The sequence below is a fragment of the Choloepus didactylus genome, chromosome 18 (genome assembly GCF_015220235.1).
Source record: "Choloepus didactylus isolate mChoDid1 chromosome 18, mChoDid1.pri, whole genome shotgun sequence".
In the NCBI taxonomy this organism is placed as follows: domain Eukaryota; kingdom Metazoa; phylum Chordata; class Mammalia; order Pilosa; family Megalonychidae; genus Choloepus; species Choloepus didactylus.
In genome coordinates this window covers 71,229,506-71,245,296 of record NC_051324.1, presented here as the reverse complement: position 1 = coordinate 71,245,296, position 15,791 = coordinate 71,229,506, and the positions used below count along the sequence as shown (strand labels likewise).

The following is a 15,791-nucleotide window of genomic DNA, read 5'->3' as shown; positions in this document are numbered from 1 at the left end:
CAAGATGCCCAACAAATTCCAACAGGGTAAATTCAAATAGACCTACACTGCAGCATATTATAATCAAACTTTTGAATGGCAAAGATGAAGAAAGATTTCTGAAAGCCACAAGGGAGAAACAATGTGTCACATAAAAGGGAGCCGCAGTAAGATTAAATGCCGAGTTCTCATCAGAAACCATGGGGGCAAGAAGGCAGTGAGATGACATATTTAAAGTGTTGAAAGCAGAAAATTTCCAACCAAGAACTCTATATATGGCAAAACTGTCTTTCCAAATTAAGGGAGAGATTAAGACATTCTCAGATAAACAAAAGCTGAAGGAGTTTGTCATCACTACACCAGCCCTACAAGAGATTCTAAAGAGAGTTCTGCAGGTTGAAAGGGAAGGACAATAGATCAAAGCCACATGAAGAAATAAAGATCTCTGGTGAGGGTAACGACACGTGTAAATATAAATGCTAGTACTATTGTATTTTTGGTTTGTGGCTCCACTTTTTGCTTCCTACTGGGTCTAAAAGGCAAATGCATAAAATGTAATGATAAATCAGTGGTTTGGGACTCATAATGTATAAACTTGTAATTTGTGACAAGAACTACACAAAAGTGGGGGTAATGGAGGGGTATAGGAATAGTTTGTGGAAACCATTAAAAGTTTTATATCAAAGCAAACAAGATTATTATAGGTTTAGAATGTTAAATTTAAGCTTTAGGGTAACTATAAAGAAAATATCAAAGAATATGTGACTCATAGAGACAGAAATCAGAGTACAGGTTACTAGGAGCAGGGGGTAAGGGGAACGGGGAGATAATGCATAATGGGTGTAGGTTTTCTGTCTGAGGAGATGGAAAATTTTAGTCATGGAAGTGGCAAAGGTACTGCAATATTGTAAATGCGATTAATCCCATTGAATAATATGCTTGGAAATGGTTGAGAAGAGAAAATGTGTGTTATATATGTGTTCCTACAATTGGAAGAAAAAAAGAGAAATAGCAACTTAAGAGACAATGACAATTAAATGCAATGCATGGTCCTGGACGGGCTCTGGTAGGGTAGGAGAGGGGCTCAAAGGAACGTTATGGGGTGGCCAGTCCCAGATGGACCCTGGAGTTCCTGAGCCTAAGGCAGAGCTGTTCCCCATCATTCCCTCACCTGGTCAGCAGGTAGCCGCACCTGGGGAGCATTCATAGAAAGGGCTACTGTTTATTGAAGGCCCGTCCATCAAATGCACTAGATTCGTCATCACTAACTCTCCAATAACCCTTTCGGGTGGGAGCTATGATGCCCATTCTTCAGATGAGGAAACTGAGGCTCACAGGTTAAGGAGCTCGCCCATGGCCACCCAGCTGGTAAGTGGCAGAGCCAGACTTTAGCCTGCCCGGTAAACAGTGACAGGATTCCCTCCTCTGCCCCCAGCCTGCACAGCCCTGAGGGCTTGGGGCTGGGACCCTCGGGTGTTCTGGAGGTGAACCCTGGGCATGGGCTGGGAGGGGCAGCCAAGTGGTTGACAGTCAAAATTCCAGATGAATCCTCCCTTTACCCGCCCGGCCCCCTGCCTGCGGCCGGGCCCAGCGCGGCAGCTCCAGACGGGAACACCCGGGGCGGCCGGGGTTGAATTCCGCATTAATCACATTTGCAGCCGACAAGCAGAGCGGCGGTCTCGTCAGTGCAGCTGGAGAGAAGGTGGAAAAAAACCGCGGAGTCTGAGGAAGGGGGTTGGGGGATGGAAAGGTTAGGAAAGGGAGAGGAGGGGGATGTCTAACTTTTAAAGGGCACTTGTCACCAAAATTGGAGGTCGGAGAGAAAAGTTTTATAAAAGCGCTGGCTGGATGCTCCCCACCGTTAGCAGGAGAGTGGGGCCCCAGGGGCAATAATGGGGGGCACAAGGCGGAGCTGGAGGCAGCTGGATGGGGCAGAGAGGGATCTGGGGTGGGTGGCTGGAACCGGAAAGAAGCTCCCTTCCAGGCTGAGCTCATCCAAACCCCAGGACAGAGGTCTCAGAGTCTCCACGTCCCAGACGACGAGGGGTGTCTCGCTTCAGGAAATTTCCATTCTCACCATCAGGGGTGGCCTTGGGCTTTGGCGAGTGATCTGGTCCTCGGGAGAGACTTCTCTCCTCCTTCCCCACCTGGGAGGGGGAAAGGGGAAAGGGTGGGGTGGGGGAGTGAGCGGGCTGATGGGGCCCCCAAGGCAGAGCTGCTCATGCATAATACAGGAGGGACCTTTTCCTCCGCAGCTAATCAAAACCCCCAGCTGCAAGATTGCAAATGAAGGCCCTGTCAAGTCATTTCCCTTGCAAATGAAGCTGCTGCTCCAGCGTTTTTTCCACTTTAATTCCTCATCAACGCAGCAGTCGGTGGGAGCAGGCCCCTCGCCTGCCCTGCCCCCGGGCGCTATTTGGCACATTTCAATTAGCTTGATGCGTCCCTGTAAACAGACGAAGCCAGCTGCTACACTTCTGATCCCTGATCCCCTCACCCCTCACCCCTCGCCGAGGCCCAGGGGACCGGGGCTCTGGACCCCAATGGTAATTGGTAGGTTTTCAAGGCTGGTGCCCCCAACCCCAGCCCAGCTCGGGGTGGAGCCCTGCAGGTCTGGCTGCCTCCAGCTGCAGCGTCTCAGGAGTGAAGGACTGAGACTTCTTGGTGTAGGGGGGTTTGGGGAAGCCAGTGGGGTGCGGGTGGGGAGTCCGGGGTCACACCAGATCTTAAGGGAGACCCCAATGGGGTCCTGGTTAGAGGCATGTCAGCTTGCAGAGCTCAGCCCCCCAGAAATCAAGAGATGAAGCAAAACTCAATGTCTCCACCCTCTTCGTGCTGGAGGTCTCTAGCTGTAAAATGGGATAATAACATTTCCTGCTTTGTGGGGCTGTTGGGGTAAGCAGTAACTGAGCTATTTGGTGCGGGTTCTGGCACTTAGAAAATGCTCAATAAATGCTAGCCATGATTTTATTAATCTATCCCAGTGCCAACATCAGGTTACCACAGTGGTGGGCCACTGTCATCTTGCACGAACACAGTAAACTTGGATAAGTTACTTAAAGTCTCTGGGCCTCCGTGCTCTCATCCGCAAATAATAGTAACTATCTCACAGGCTTAGTTAGCACGGGGGCTGACAGATAACGGGGCTCGAATCCTCTTACAGAATTACATAGTAAGAGACACGTTGTGGAGCCAGATTTCCAGGTCCAAATCCTGGCCGCACCCCATCTCGCTGTGTGACCTTGGGCGAAACATTTAACCTCTCTGTGCCTCATGCTCTTTCTCTGTTACATAAGGGATTATACTACTACCTACCTCAAGGGTTGTGAGATATTTATTGCTTAAGGATAGTTGTTTTTTTTTTTTTTTTTTTTTTAAGGCAAAAGCAGGGCTCAAAGACAAAACGAACAAGTGTCAAAGATCTTATTTCATTTGTTAATTAATAAGGGAACCAGTAGGCTATTACAATAGGTTCAAAGGAGAATTCTAAGAACACACATATGTAGGGAATTGGGAATGCTGAAACGAATTTGCCAACAGATGCAAAACTGGCCACAGGACAGTAATCAACTGCATCCCTATGTGCAAGAATCACTTGCATTATTGTCAGTTTTCTACAATTTACCGAGTCCTTAAATATCTCAAAGACAAAAGCAGGCAGAGAGAGTGCCAAAGAGGGTCGGGCTGTACGCTCAGTAATCATTTTTGTCCATTTCAAGGTCTTTCTTAACACAAAGGTATATGTAGGTGCTATAGAAGTTTTTGAAAAAAAAATCAGTGTGTGAGACACAGTCACACTCAATCAGTGTTAATCACTAGCACTTCATGTTCTTTGCATGAAATAACCAAGTCTGGTTTAAGCATTAGTTGCGATTTTTTAGGTGGGGAGCTCCGAGCCCATGGAGAGGCTGGAGAACACGGCCCTCTCTTGTATCTCCTGGAGATTCCAGGCCCTGGGACCTGCCTCAGGTCCTGGGCCACCGCTTGGTTGGGAGTGGAATGTTCCCCTGGATTATGCTCCCACCAAGAAAGAGAGGGGAGTTGCCAGAGGAAAGCTGGGCCAGGGCTGGGGGGCCGGATCACCCGGAAAATACCAGTGTCAATTTACTTACAGAAAATGATAAAAATTATGACAAAATTTACTCACAAAGAATTTACTTATGTAAATTATGATAAAAGTAAAGGATGGGACATTATGCAGCTATTGAAAATAATTGAAAATAATGTCTACAAAGACTTTCCAAGGACAAAGTGAAATGCTTATCATATATTGTTATGGGAAAAGGGCAGAAACCAAAACCACATAGATGAGATATTATTGGCTATGTAAAAACCTACATATATGTACAGAATAAAAAAGGCTGAGAGGAAATATGCCAAAATTAACAGCGGAGGGAATACAGATGATTTTGATTTACTTGTTTGTATTGATCTATATTTTCCAAAGTTTCTATGGACAGCATCACGGATATTTGCCATCATTCCTGGCTGCCTAGTCTCAGAAGCCCACTGGGAGCTGGTTCTGGAGGGGAGGAAAGGGGATGGGGAAGAGGACAAGGCTTTGCCAGTGTGGGACCAGCTCTGGCCAGGTGGGTCTCCCCGCCCACCTTCAGGACCCCAAGAAGATCACATTTTACTAAATTAAGTTAAATCTTATTTCAAACCCTGCTTGCCAAGATGGCAAGAAGTTTGGAGTCACCACATTTTGTGCCCCCCATCCTCTCGGAGGTCACACGGGAAACGGGGAGGCCCCCATTCCCCATCTTTGGTCCCCATGGAGATGCTCATCGTCCAAGATTTTCATGGTCCATCCAAAGACAGGTCCTCCCCTGGCGCTGAGTTCAGGCCCTGGGGCCAGAGCTCGTGGCCTCCATCCTCACCCTGCAAGCAGGGTTGGGACACGGGCCTCCCCGCCCTCAGTATCATCACCCCAAAGTGCCAATCCCTTCCTCCCTGGCAATGCCACCTCCCGGTTGCACCTGCATCCCCCATCCCTCTAGCCCCCGAGCTGCCCACCCCTCAATCATTCCAGACTCACAGCCCCCTTGCCCTTTGGGTGGGCAAGAAGCAAGAACTCTCTGAATTCTGACTCTTCTACAGGGAGAACAACTCACACATTGCTATGCCGGTGCATTCCTCTGCCCCAAACAGTCGCCAGGACACAAAAAGGTTGTCTGAACAAAGGGGGGTTTTCTGGGTTCACTGGGGGGATACACCCTCAGAACTCTGCCAGGAATCACACAGCCTCCCCGGGAAGCCTTTCCTTCTCTGGGCTGCCTGCCCCATCCCCAGCTGGCTGAGCTGCTCCCTGCACTGCCAGACCACCTGGTACATCCCCCCGCCGTCCCGCTTCCCTTCAGTGCTGGGATGGGAGAGTCACCAGTCTGCCCCCCACCCTGACCCCCATGGACCGTGAGCTCCCCGAGGGCGAGGCTGGAGCTTAGTCATCAACCCAGCATCTGGGAGAGTGCTTGGCACAGATAGGAGCTGCAGTGATCTTGGATGCCAACTAAATACAATTCTGACTCTACCCGGAGTGAGGGCGGGCTCCACAGGCCAAGAGCACAGTCCCCAAGAGACTGCCCTCACTTCAGACACAGTTCCCAGGGCCACCGTCACTTCCGACCAACTGGCTACAAACTCAGGGCCTTCACACTGGCCGTTCCCTCTGCTTGTGACGCTCTTCCCAGACGTCTGCTTGGCTCAACCCACTGCTTCCTCTAGGCTCCTGCCCAAATGTCATTTTAGCATCTTCCCTGTAAACCAGGAACCACCTCCCTGCCCTCCACCCGCCCTCTCCCCCTTACCCTGCTGTAATCTTCTCTGTAGCACGTATTAAATATTTGTGTATTGTCTCTTCTCCGCCAACTACCATGGAAGCCCCATGAGAGCAGGCATCTTCTTTTGTGCACAGCTGAATCCCCTAGTGATATTTGATACATAATAGGTTTTTAATAAACACTTGGATGAATGAATGAAAGAAGGAAAGAATCACTGGCCAGGGAAGGGCACAGGGTGTTGGGCCTCAGAGGACGAGACCTCCCTTTGGGCTCCCCCAGCTCCCAGGAGCAGAGGGGTCTGAGCTTGCCACAGGCAGCTTCGCCGCGCCCCTTCGTGGAGGGTGGTTGCTTTCTTGCCCCTTGGCCTCTGGTGGCTGCAGTTGCGCCGGCCCTCTCAGACTCAAAGGCCCACCTTGATCTTCAGGGCCCCCTTCCATAAGGCTCCCCCACACTTTCTGGCTGTATCCCCTCACTCCCGGCAAGTACAGTGAGGCGGGAGGCAAGTACAGAAGAGTCCGTGCTGGGCAGCAGCCCGTTTTCCCCTTCAAATCAAAGTTCAAAGTATGCCACTTGTAATTATGTTTGAGTGTAATGTACCCTGAGGCTTTTTGTGGTAAATGGCTCTCGATAAACACAGTTTATTCATTATTATTAATTGTTTCCCTCAGCAGTAGCAAGGGGGGTGCAGAGCCCTGGCCCGTGGCTGTGCGTTGCTGTCAAAACCTCAGATCAAGGGTGTTCTGAGGAGCAGTGGAGTGGGAGGGCGGCCAGGGCCACGTTGGACATAAAAGGACCCTCCAGCGGGTGAGACTTCTCCTTCCGAGAGCCCCTGCATTGGGTAGGGGAGATGTTCGCCTTCGGCAAAGGGGGAAAGAGAAGAGAACCACCACCTACTGAGCATCAACCGAGGTACTTCACATGCGGGATCAGTGACTGTGGGTAAACCAGCTCTGGAAAAGAAGATGCAGATAAGAAGTAAAAAGCCTTGATGTGAAGCATCTGCCAATTGCCGTGGTGTAAACACTCCCACCCTGGCCAGTTCCAAGGTATCAACAGTTTGACAACAGGCTTGCAAAATTCCTGAAAATTGAAAGACGGTCTCCTGTGAGCCAGTGGGAACTGATTCTAGGACACCAGTGTGTGTGACGGGAGTTAGTACTTCCCGGCAAGGAGGCAGTTCTGGCCGGCAGAGGACGACCACATCCTAAGGCCCGGAACCTCCCATGGCAGAGGGGGTTTAAGGCAGCAGGTGGAAGTGAGGTTGCTAATCAGGTGACCTGGAGATGGGAGCTGTCCCTGGATGGGCTGGGTGGGCCCAACATAATCACAGGGGCCTTGAAAATGGAAGAAAGAAGCAGAAGAGTCGCTGTCAGAATGAAGTGAGAAAAACTCGCCCAGCCACTGTTGGCTTTGAAGCTGGAGGAAGGGGCCAGGAGAAAGGGAAGCTGTCACCTCTAGAAGGTGGAAGGGCAAGAAATGGGTTCTCCCAGGAGCCTCCAGGAGGGAGCACAGCCCTGCCGAAACTTTGACTTAGGCCCAGCAAGAAGCACTTCAGCCTTCTGACCTCCAGAACTGTGAGATAATAAATTTGCACTGTTTTAAGCCACTCTTTTTGTGCTGATTTGTTAACAGCCGCAAGGGGAGACTCATGCAGCAGTGTTATCCTCAGTCAATGAGATGGTGCAACTAAAGCTCAGAGAAGGACGGTGAACTGCACAGAACCACCCGGCCGGTGACGAGTACTGAAAACAGAATTTGAACCCAGGGCTGTCTGATTCCAAGGCCCCAATTTTTTGCTCTATCCCAGGAGGGAAGCTACTCCTTAAACATAAATACCCCTGGGAAGGTTAACAATGTTTTCCTATCACAGGCCAGGCAACTGGGAAGCTTTTATTTAGAAAACACCAGAAAATAAAATGACAGTATCTAGGACAAGGCTGAGGTGAGCTTGCAGGGGGGAGGGGAAACCCCGAGAGGCCCAGCAGAGGCCGGAGACGAAACCCCAGACAGTAAGCAGGTGAGTGTTCACTCATGCTGGCTGAGGGGTGCTGCCTGGCCCAGGGGACCCCTCTGTGGACCCCTCAAGGACTCAGCCTCAGGAAGACCCCACCCCCAGCACCGGGAGAGGAGGAGGCTGGTCGGTATCTGAGGGAGAAGCAGACAACAGGAGATACTGGCCGAGCAGTTTCCTGAGTTGATGAAAAACCAGCATTATCAGGCCCAGGAAGCCTGGAGACTCCCCAGGAGGCCCAGGTCCTGGACGCCGGGACCAAGGTCACTCCAGCCTTGGACAAGGCTGAGGAGTCACACTCGCCACTCACCCTCCTGCCCCCACCTTCTGAGGGCCCCAGAATGCGTGGGACCAGTCAAGGGGTTCTGAGGGTTCAATAGGAGTCCGGGGCAAGGGCGGAGAGCCTCCAGCGGTATCTTGTGTGGACCAGGAAGCCCACATTCAGCCTGGCTCCCAGCCCAAAACTCTCCCAGCATCAAGAGGCCACATGTCCAACCCACCCCCCGCCCCAGGCTGCCCCACAGGACCCACTGCTGGGAAAAAGCCAGAGGCAGCCAACAGGCAGGCTCAGGTAGCCAGGGCTGGCCGGGGTGGCTGAGCCTTGGACTGGGGAGAGCAGCGCGCCTCTGTTCTCTTTGCTTCGTACCCATACATCAGAGGAATCAGCTGCCCTTGTTTCTCTAGAATCCCAAGTCTCTTGAGCCCAGTATTCAAACGTGTGCGGAAGTTGGACCCGGGCTATTTTTAGCAGACTCGGAGGAGGGTGATCCAAGGCTACAGGGAGCAGGGGGCAGAGGGGCGCAGAGCCAAGCAGGGCCAGCCAGGCTCAGGCGGCCGAGCCTCCTTCTCTGCAGTCAGCGCCTGGCCTCTGCACCCCAAGTGCCCCAGGGCCGCGGTGCAGGTGCTTAACGTCGGGGGAGCCCGGTTTGGAGGAGGACACAAACAGCCCAGATTCCTGGGGTTCCTGGCCCAGGGCTCTTTTTCCTTCAGGGTCTCTATTGACCAGGCGCCCGGCCCTTCTGGGAACAGGCCGGACTGGGCCTGGCCTGGCCATGGAGCCATGGGTTCACAACAACGGAAACTCTCGGCCCAGGCGTTGGGGTCCGGTGGCCTCCTCTCTCTTCCCTGATTCCCTTTCAAAGCTGTGGAGACCTGACCCCTTCCGCCTGGTTCTGCCGAGGCCGGCTGTCCTCCAGCTCCCCAGGAGAAGGAGCTCCAGGCTTGGGGCCAGGGCAGGCTGGCAGCAGCTCTCCCCCTGAGCCCCCTGGAAACCACAGGCCCCTCATCGTCCTCATATGCCAGGAAGTGGGGGCCGTGTATCTTGCACCTGGAGGCATTTCTGAGGGGTTCAGGGGTGCACTCACAGCCAAGGGGCCCCAGCTGGTAAACCCTCGTTTTGCCCAGGCCTCGGACCCTGAGCTTTACTGGCCTCACCTCACCTAACCCTCGAAGCCTCCCTGTGTCATGGGTCCTACTTTCCTTATTTCACAGAGGTGGAAACTGAGGTCTGAGATAAGGTGAAGGCCCCCGGCAGCAGGTGGCTGCTCACGGACGCCGACGCCGAGGCCACAGCTCTGCTCCCCTAGTCAGGAGGGCTTGTTTCCTCGTCTCGCTGTCCGAGCTGGGCTTTTAAGGATGGCGGGGGGGAGGGGTGCATCTGCAGCCACGGGGAGCAGAGGGAGGGGAGCCTCCCCCAGCACGTTCCTGAAGAGTCCATCACCCCCACCCCCAGCCCTCAAGGGAATGTGGTGCTCTGATCAGTTTTACAGATTCCTGGGATGAGATGCTAGGGTGCCAGTGAGACGACAAGGCAAAAAGCAGTAATTACCACGAGAGGCCTTTTCTTCCCAGACCTCGCCCTGCCGCGGTCCAACCAGGCCCCAGCCCCGCTAAGAGGGTGCCCAGGCCACCAAGAGAAGAAACCAGAGCCCCAAATACCTCAGGGCCGCCCCCAGGCAGACCCCGCCCCTCTGCAGCCCCCCATCCTCCCGCTCTAGGGGTCAGCCCTTGTCAGCAGCCCCCAGCACGTCCATCTCTCCGGCCTGGAACTCCTGTCTTCTGTCCTGGAGCCTGTTTGCATCTTTGCCCCAGGCCCCGGCTGGCACCCCCACCCTCTTCACTTGCCAGCAGGCAGGGGGAGCCCAACGGGCCTGGGGGCTGGCCCTGGACTTGGTCCCACCCCTCGAGGGCAAGGCCAGAGGGGAGTTTCCAGGCAGGAGGGGCGAGTCTCCTGGTCCCCCACACCTGGCCTGAGAAACACCAGAGGAGAGCTTCTTAAAAATGCTGATGCTTGGGCCCCCACCCAGAGATTCTGGTTTACTGGTCTGGGTGCAGCCTGGGCATCAGCTGCTGATCTGGTGATCCAGAGGCTGCCCGAGGCCCTCGCCAGTCCCGTGCCCTCACCCGGGAGGACGGAGTCACCCTGCAGGGTGGAGGTGAGGCTCCCCAGTGCTGTCCACGGGCACGGGGTGGGTGAGCGGCCAGCGTCAGCCTGGGGAGGATGCTGCAGGGTCCACAGGGCCCCAGGTCCAGCCTCGGGCTCGCACCCAGGCCGCAGGCTTGTCACACTTGTGCATTTCTCTCCTCTGCTACCAGCCTGGCCCTCCAGCTTCCTCTCCCCGCTCTAAAATGGTAAGACAGCGTTCTGGGGACGTTCTGGGGCTCGGTTCCCAAAGGCAGGCAGTGGCCAGGTCTGTGACTTCACCCCCACCTTGCTGGTCATGACCTAGGGCCAATATGGGGAGGGGGCTCCTCTGTCCCCAACCTCTATAGGCAGCACAGAGCGGGGAGGGGAGGGGGAAAGAGGGGATGGAGAAGGGAGGGAAGGAGAGAAGGATGGAGAGCAGAGAGAGGGCAAGAGAGGAAGGAGAGAGAGGGAAGGGAGAGGGGAGGGACGGAGGGGGCAGGAAGCCGGCGCCCCGGCCCCTGTCCACCTGATGTGGGCCAGAGGCACCTGTCTCGTGAAGTGTGGGCTCGGGAGGGCTGCTGGGTCCCAGGCGGCTCTGACAGCCTGCCTCTGACCTCTGTGAGTAGATCTGGTCCTCCGGGGTCTCTCACTGGACGTTACCTACTGGAACAGAAGAAAATGGCAATAGCCGCTGTCACCTGAGAACTGAATTAAAGCTGGGTGACGCCGAGTTATTCCCGCGCTCGTGTTCGAGATGCCCACCGCTACCCACCGAGGCGAGGCTGGTTCTGATGTGGGCCCCGGACTAGCAGCCGCAGCAGCACCCGGGGGCGTCTTAAAGACCCAAATCTTGCCCCCACCCCCACCCCCGGCCAGACCCACTGAATCAGAAACTCGGGGTGGGGCAGCAGCCTGTGTTGTAACGAGCCCAGGACCAGGCGACCTGCTGCAGGACACTGGTCCGGAGCGAGGCTCCTCGGCCGCGGCCTTGGGGACACGGAGACTGGGTGCCTTTATGCTCTGGGTCTGTCCTGTGTGCAGCAGGACACCCAGCAGTGCCCTCAGCTTCGCCCCATCACACGCCAGTGTCATCTACAGAAACATCCCCAGACATTGCCGGCTGTCCCCTGGGGGCCTAATCGCCCCAGCTGAGAACCCCCAGCTAGAGGAAGCCCCTGATGTGGGGGTCTCCCCCCAGGGCAGCCAGCTCCCCGGGCACGTGCTGTGTGCCGGGCGCCTTGTGGGGCCGCCCTCCCTCGGGTCATCGGATGCCCACAGAGACTGAGATGCCGACAAGCTGGGTGACCTTGGGCAAGTTACTGAAGCACTCTGTGCCTTGGTTTCCTCAACTGTAAAATGGGGGCAACTGATAGTACCTGCCTGACGGGATGGCTGTGTCAAACTCTGAGCCCAGCGCAGAAGCACAGGAAAGATTAGCAAGTCTTGTCACCCCCCGAGGCTGGCTCTTATCAAAACAGATCTGTGTTCCCTGTCTCTACACCCCCTTGGCCTGCTGGGGGCCAGCAGAGGCCAGCCTGACGGGGAGTGCAGGGACAAGAGCATCCCTGGGTGGCAGTGCCAGCGGCAGCCGGGACAGGTGCTTCGGGCCGCCTGGAAGCACAGAGCTCCTGGCCTTTGCAGACCTAAGCTCCCCGCATCTGTTCTAAGTGATGAGAAGCAGGGCGCCGGGGGGACCCCAATATCCACCCACCCCCCTGCTCCTCCAGCCTTGAGCGTCCCAGGGACAGACAAGAAATGGCACAGCTCCTCCTCTGCATCACACATCCCAATAAAATATTTATTATTTCAAGAAATAAATCTTTAAAAAAAGAGAGAGAAAAGAGTGTCTCTATTGCTTTCCCCCTGCAGATCAGGTCCGTGGTAACATCGAGCTTCTCGCAGGGGCCTCCCAGACCGGGAGGGGACCCAGCTCCCCCTCCCCAGTGCCCAGGGATCTCAGGGGGCAAGCCCGGGGAGGGGGTGTCAACGGAGAGGGAGTGGGTTGTCAACCGGGGTGGGGTGGCAGTGTTCCAGAAGGCCTGGGCTCTGGGCTGGGGGCAGGGCATGGGGGGGCACCCTGGGGCAGGGCAGGCCTGCCACATGGAGATGGACGGTGGTGCACCCAGGTGGACAGAGGGACGTAGGTGCTCTGATGGGTGGGGCTACGGGCCCGGGCTGCCAGGAGCTGGGCCGGGTGTGCTGGGGCTGAGGCTCCGTCCCCAGCCCTTGCCTGCAGAGGCTGCTGGGGGCAGGGGTGACCTGTGGGGGTGCCTGGGGTTGAGGAAAGCCCAGAGGGGCATCCTGTCTTCAGAGGCTCGGGTGGAAACCTGCCCCTTAGAGGGGAGAGGGTCAGAGTCTTTGGAAACAAACAGAAGATCTGGAATTGCAGGTCGTGCCTGGGTGGGTTTCAGGAGAAACCCAAAGCAAAGGGAGGGGAAAAATTCGACCGAGGGTCTGGGTGGACCCCACCCCCAACTGTGGTCCCCAAACATAGAGGGGAGGGGGATTCAGGAAAGTGGTGGAGTGGGGGAAGAGGGGAGCTGGGGCTGCAGGAGGCACGACAGGGTCCCTCAGCCCAGCTCCCTGTCCCCTGCACCCTCCATCCACACCCCAGCAACTCCAGGGGACACAGCCGACCAGATGTGCACCCCTCCCCTCGCAGGAGGAGGGTGTGCAAGGCCCAGGCCTGCTCTTTGGGGCAGCGGGAGGGCAGTGCCTTGGACCCCCTCAGCGGGCCATCGGGCAAGCCTCACCCCGTCCCCTTTCTCTTGTAACAAATTAAGAGGCAGGTCCCAGGCAAAGAACAACCAGGTCCTGATCTGGCCTCGCTAACAGCAAGGGGCCTCTGAGAGCCAGGAGGCTGGCCCAGGGTGGGCACAGGGACACGGGTGTATTGCCCTCCCCCAAACCCACACCTGTCCCTCCTCTGTCCGCTTCCTGGCCACGGAAGGAAGCACCAGCATGGGGGGCATGGAGGGGGCGGGTGGCTGGAGCGAGGAATCTGCTGGTGCTTTCTCCTGGGCTGGGCGAGCAGAGCCGGGCAGAGCTGGGCAGCACCGCCGCCCTCGGCTCACAGGCAGTCCCGGCACAGTGCCACCTGGCCCCTGCGGAAGTCACGGCACGGGCAGAGCCGGTGGTACTTGGTGCTGGAGCCGGCGCAGCTGAAGAGCAGCGGCTCCTTCTGCAGAAAGCACTCCTGGCCGGGCTGGGCGAAGGCTGGGTACAGGTGGCTCATCTCCGACTCGGTGCTGTCACAGGGCACCTGCAGCCTGTGGGCACACACTGCATCGGGCCCTCGTTCTAGGGCCAAAGGACCCGGGGCCCAGGTGGGTGGGGGCTGCCCCCAGCCTGGGACTGCCTAATCTGGCTCCCCGCCCCAGTCCATCCCAGGCAGAGGAAAGAGATGTTTCTAGGAGGCACCAGGACAAACCGGGGGTCACAGGAGAGTGGCCTGACCACTGTCAAGCCTGGGTGAGGGCCTGGGTGGGCAGGGGGCTGAGGGAGGGGATGGAGGAGCCCCTGGGGCTTTGGGGCTTTGCCCAGGGAGTGGCAGCCGTGACCAAGATGCCACCTGACAAGGCAGTTCTGGGGGCCGGCCGCGGAGGGGGTGCCGCGGGGACCCCACTCACTTCCGGAAGGCGTCCTGGCTGTTGAGGAAGGGGAAGAACGAGGGCTCGCAGACCAGCCCGCGCTCCAGGCAGGCGTCGGTGCAGGCCCTCCCGGCCTCGGCCAGCCAGGCCCGCAGGGAGTGCGCAGGGGGCCAGGCCCCGGGGGCCGCACTGCTGTTTCGGGCCCACTCGAGGTGGGTGGCATTGGATGCCAGGACGATGGGGCTCGGCGGGGCCCGGGCCCCCGGAGCAGCGGGGCCTGGGGCTGCACAGAAGTCCTGCCGGGAGGAAAGCAGAGTCAGGAAGGGGCAGGGGGGTGGAGCTTGCCAGGAGGGGGCTGGCAGTGGCCGTGGCAGCCGCCACGACTGAATACCAAGCAGCGGGCACATATTCTTCAGAGTGGGACACTGGCTGGCCGTGGAGAGGCAGGACGGAGCCCCAGGCCTGTCTGTGCTGCCTCCCTGGTCTCGTTCAGATCAGGCTCTGGGTTTCTGCAGGGGGTACACGGGCATGGGGCACAGGGGCAGGGGCTGCCTCCAGGCTCTGCAGGGGTCCTGCTCCAGGGGCCAGCAGGGCCCAGCAAATGCTTTTCTGTGAGCTTCACGAAGGACACCCCATAGGGAAGAGGGCAACCGAGAGTCCTGTGTTCGGCCTGACCCCGCACCATGCCCTCGGTAACTCTGACGACCCCCACCCCCTCTGGGGCCTCGGTCCTCCCATCTGTGAAATGGGTGGAGGCACGCCCTCTCGGCCCCAGGTATCTGAGGTGCTGGGGTGGGATACAAACAAAGGCCCCCAGAGCTCCTGGAAACCCCAGCCTCCCTGTGGCCCTCCATCTGGTCTACATATTTCCCAAAGCCACCCTTGCCCAGGGCCTGCGGCCCGCTGCTGGGGCCTGGAGAGCTGGATGCAGAGGGCGGCCGGGGCTGGGGGAGGTGCAGCAGGCCCCCCCCCACACACTCCCTGGCATTCTGGGACCTGCCAGCAGACCCCGAGGAGGTGAGGGCCGGGGGGCACAGCACTGGGGATTCGGGGCGGCTGAGCTTGCTCAACAGCAGTGCCCCTGGCCCTTTACATTTTAATAAAAATGGAAGTGTTTGCTTTTCTGTGTGTTATTGAGGGTTGGGGGGCTGGAAAGCTGGGGCCCAGGTCTCTGTGCTCTGGGAAACCCTACCCCCACCCTCACCCCAGGCAGGACCCCCGGGGGTAGGAAGGAGCTTTGGGAAAGGAAAACGGAGGCACTGGAGGGCAGAGGAGGGAGTTAACAGGTTAAGGGGTGCAGGCAGAGGGGGGCCCCTCCCCACCGGTCTGTGGTTGGGGTGGGGGCTGCATCCAGGGGGCACCTACCTGGTGCTGGATGTAGGCATGGATCCGCTCCAGCATCCCCTCACAGGTGTACTCATAGGGCAGGTAGGGGTCTACCTGTGGGCCAGGTGGGCAGACAGAAGGGCAGGGGGAGCCCAGGCTGCACTGGGGGGCTGAGATCTGGTCAGCTCTCTCACTCGGCACCCCACTGGCCATGGCCCCATCCCCTGACCCCTCCACCCACGGCCCCATCCCCTGCTCACCATCCAGGGACCATCAGGGGCTCAGGCCCCTTCCTCCCTCCTGGCCACACTGGGCTCCTCTCCCTCCCATAGGAACCCCGTGGTCCATCCCCTCTGGGCATCTTGCCACCTCTTCCAGGGCTGGCGGGATGGTCCTCCCTCTCAGCTTGGGTGCTTGGGCTTTGCCTCCTCTAGCAGGTGGTCCCTGCGCCGCCCCCACTCCTGCTCCAGGGCCTTCCCTTTGGCCAGCAACCCACCGTACTGCCCCCAGCACAAAATCAGCCCCTGCAACCATCTCCTCTTTGTCTCCAGGTCTCCCTGACAGGCTGAGCTCCCTGAGATTGGGGCCTATGTGGCTTGTTCACCATGGGATCCCCAGTGCCTGGCACAGGGCCAGTATATAGTAGGACACATGGCCATAGAACCCACGGACATCTCCCAGTCTGATCAGAGGAGGTG

General features: G+C 57.2%; 1 protein-coding gene across 1 annotated transcript in view; it reads right to left on the bottom strand.

Moving 5' to 3' along the window:
* Positions 1-11,950: 11,950 nt before the first annotated feature.
* MGAT5B (alpha-1,6-mannosylglycoprotein 6-beta-N-acetylglucosaminyltransferase B) overlaps positions 11,951-15,791 on the bottom strand; it is a 73,406-nt gene continuing 69,565 nt past the window's right edge. Inside the window, exons 16-18 of the mRNA XM_037809966.1 lie at positions 15,133-15,207; positions 13,807-14,063; positions 11,951-13,446 (exon numbers count right to left, since the gene is read on the bottom strand). Coding sequence (XP_037665894.1) covers positions 13,248-13,446; positions 13,807-14,063; positions 15,133-15,207 — 531 coding nt within the window. The 3' untranslated portion in view covers positions 11,951-13,247. The remainder of the gene's footprint in view (positions 13,447-13,806; positions 14,064-15,132; positions 15,208-15,791) is intronic.